Raw genomic sequence first — 1,181 nt, 5'->3', positions numbered from 1 at the left:
TAATTTTTATACCTTTTTTTTGTTTTTCCGGAAGTTTTAATCTTCGATAAATTTACTTTTGGTTGCTTTTGCGGACTGACCCAACGTTGCAGCAGGCTTGTGTGTGGCACTGCTGTTGTTGTTGGTTGTTATTGTAGTCGGGGGTTGCTTGCTGTAGCCGGGTGTTATGGCGGCGTTGCTACACCCCGCCGCTGTGACCGCTGCTGTGGCGGTTGTTGCTGCTGGGCGCGTTGTCGAACCCGCTGCTGTAGCGGTTGTTGCGGTCTTCGCGCGTTGTTGCCTTCGCGTGTGGTTGCTGGCGCGGTTGCAATAGCCGCCGACGCAGCGCGTTGCTATTGTAGCGCTCCGTGGTACCCGCTGCTGTGGCGGTTGTTGTTGCTGGGCGCGTTCTCGAACCCGCTGCTGTAGCGGTTGTTGCGGTCTTCGCGCGTTGCTGCCTTCGCGCGTGGTTGCTGGCGCGGTCGCAATAGCCGCCGATGTAGCGCGTTGTTGTTGTAGCGCTCCGTGGTACCCGCTGCTGTGGCGGCTGTTGTTGCTGGGCGCGTTGTCGAACCCGCTGCTGTAGCGGTTGTTGCGGTCTTCGCGCGTGGTTGCTGGCGCGGTTGCAATAGCCGCCGACGTAGCGCGTTGTTACGGTCGCGCTCCATGGTACCCGCTTCTGTGGCGGTTGTGGTTGCTGTGCGCGTTGCCGAACCCGCTGCTGTGGCGGTTGTTTCGCTGAGCGCGTTGTCGAACCCGCTGCTGTAGCGGTTGTTGCGGTCTTCGCGCGTTGTTGCCTTCGCGCGTGGTTGCTGGCGAGGTCACAATAGCCGCCGATGTAGCGCGTTGTTATTGTAGCGCTCCGTGGCACCCGCTGCTGTGGCGGTTGTTGTTGCTGGGCGCGTTGTCGAACCCGCTGCTGTAGCGGAATACGCACCTTTTACCTTGTTTATTCGCCCTAGCACTCCATTTTACATCGGTTACCCTACCCATACCCACAATTACCAAAAAAAAAAGAAACCTCCGATTTGACTCAATACATAGTGATTTCAAGCGGTTATGCCTATGTTTATATGGCGCGCTCGCTGAAACCATATTCGAAAGTAATGCTGGAATTCCACTATGCACTAAATGTCGAAAATGACCAAAAGACAAAGTCGAACCTTACAATTAATCGTGCCATTACATTAACAACCAAAAAA

General features: G+C 55.0%; 1 protein-coding gene across 1 annotated transcript; it reads right to left on the bottom strand.

Annotated features, from left to right (window-relative positions):
- Nucleotides 1–178: 178 nt before the first annotated feature.
- On the bottom strand, nucleotides 179–972 carry LOC118749703 (telomere-associated protein RIF1-like). The gene is made up of 2 exons (XM_036484496.1): nucleotides 964–972; nucleotides 179–895 (listed from the first exon to the last, which is right to left on the bottom strand). The coding sequence occupies exons 1-2, from the start codon at nucleotides 970–972 to the stop codon at nucleotides 179–181; spliced, it is 726 nt and encodes a 241-aa protein (XP_036340389.1).
- Nucleotides 973–1,181: the final 209 nt, after the last annotated feature.

The sequence above is a fragment of the Rhagoletis pomonella genome, unplaced genomic scaffold (assembly GCF_013731165.1).
Source record: "Rhagoletis pomonella isolate Grant_MI unplaced genomic scaffold, Rhpom_1.0 Rhpom_scaffold_00035, whole genome shotgun sequence".
NCBI classification, from domain to species: domain Eukaryota; kingdom Metazoa; phylum Arthropoda; class Insecta; order Diptera; family Tephritidae; genus Rhagoletis; species Rhagoletis pomonella.
This window is presented reverse-complemented; position numbering and strand designations above follow the sequence as displayed.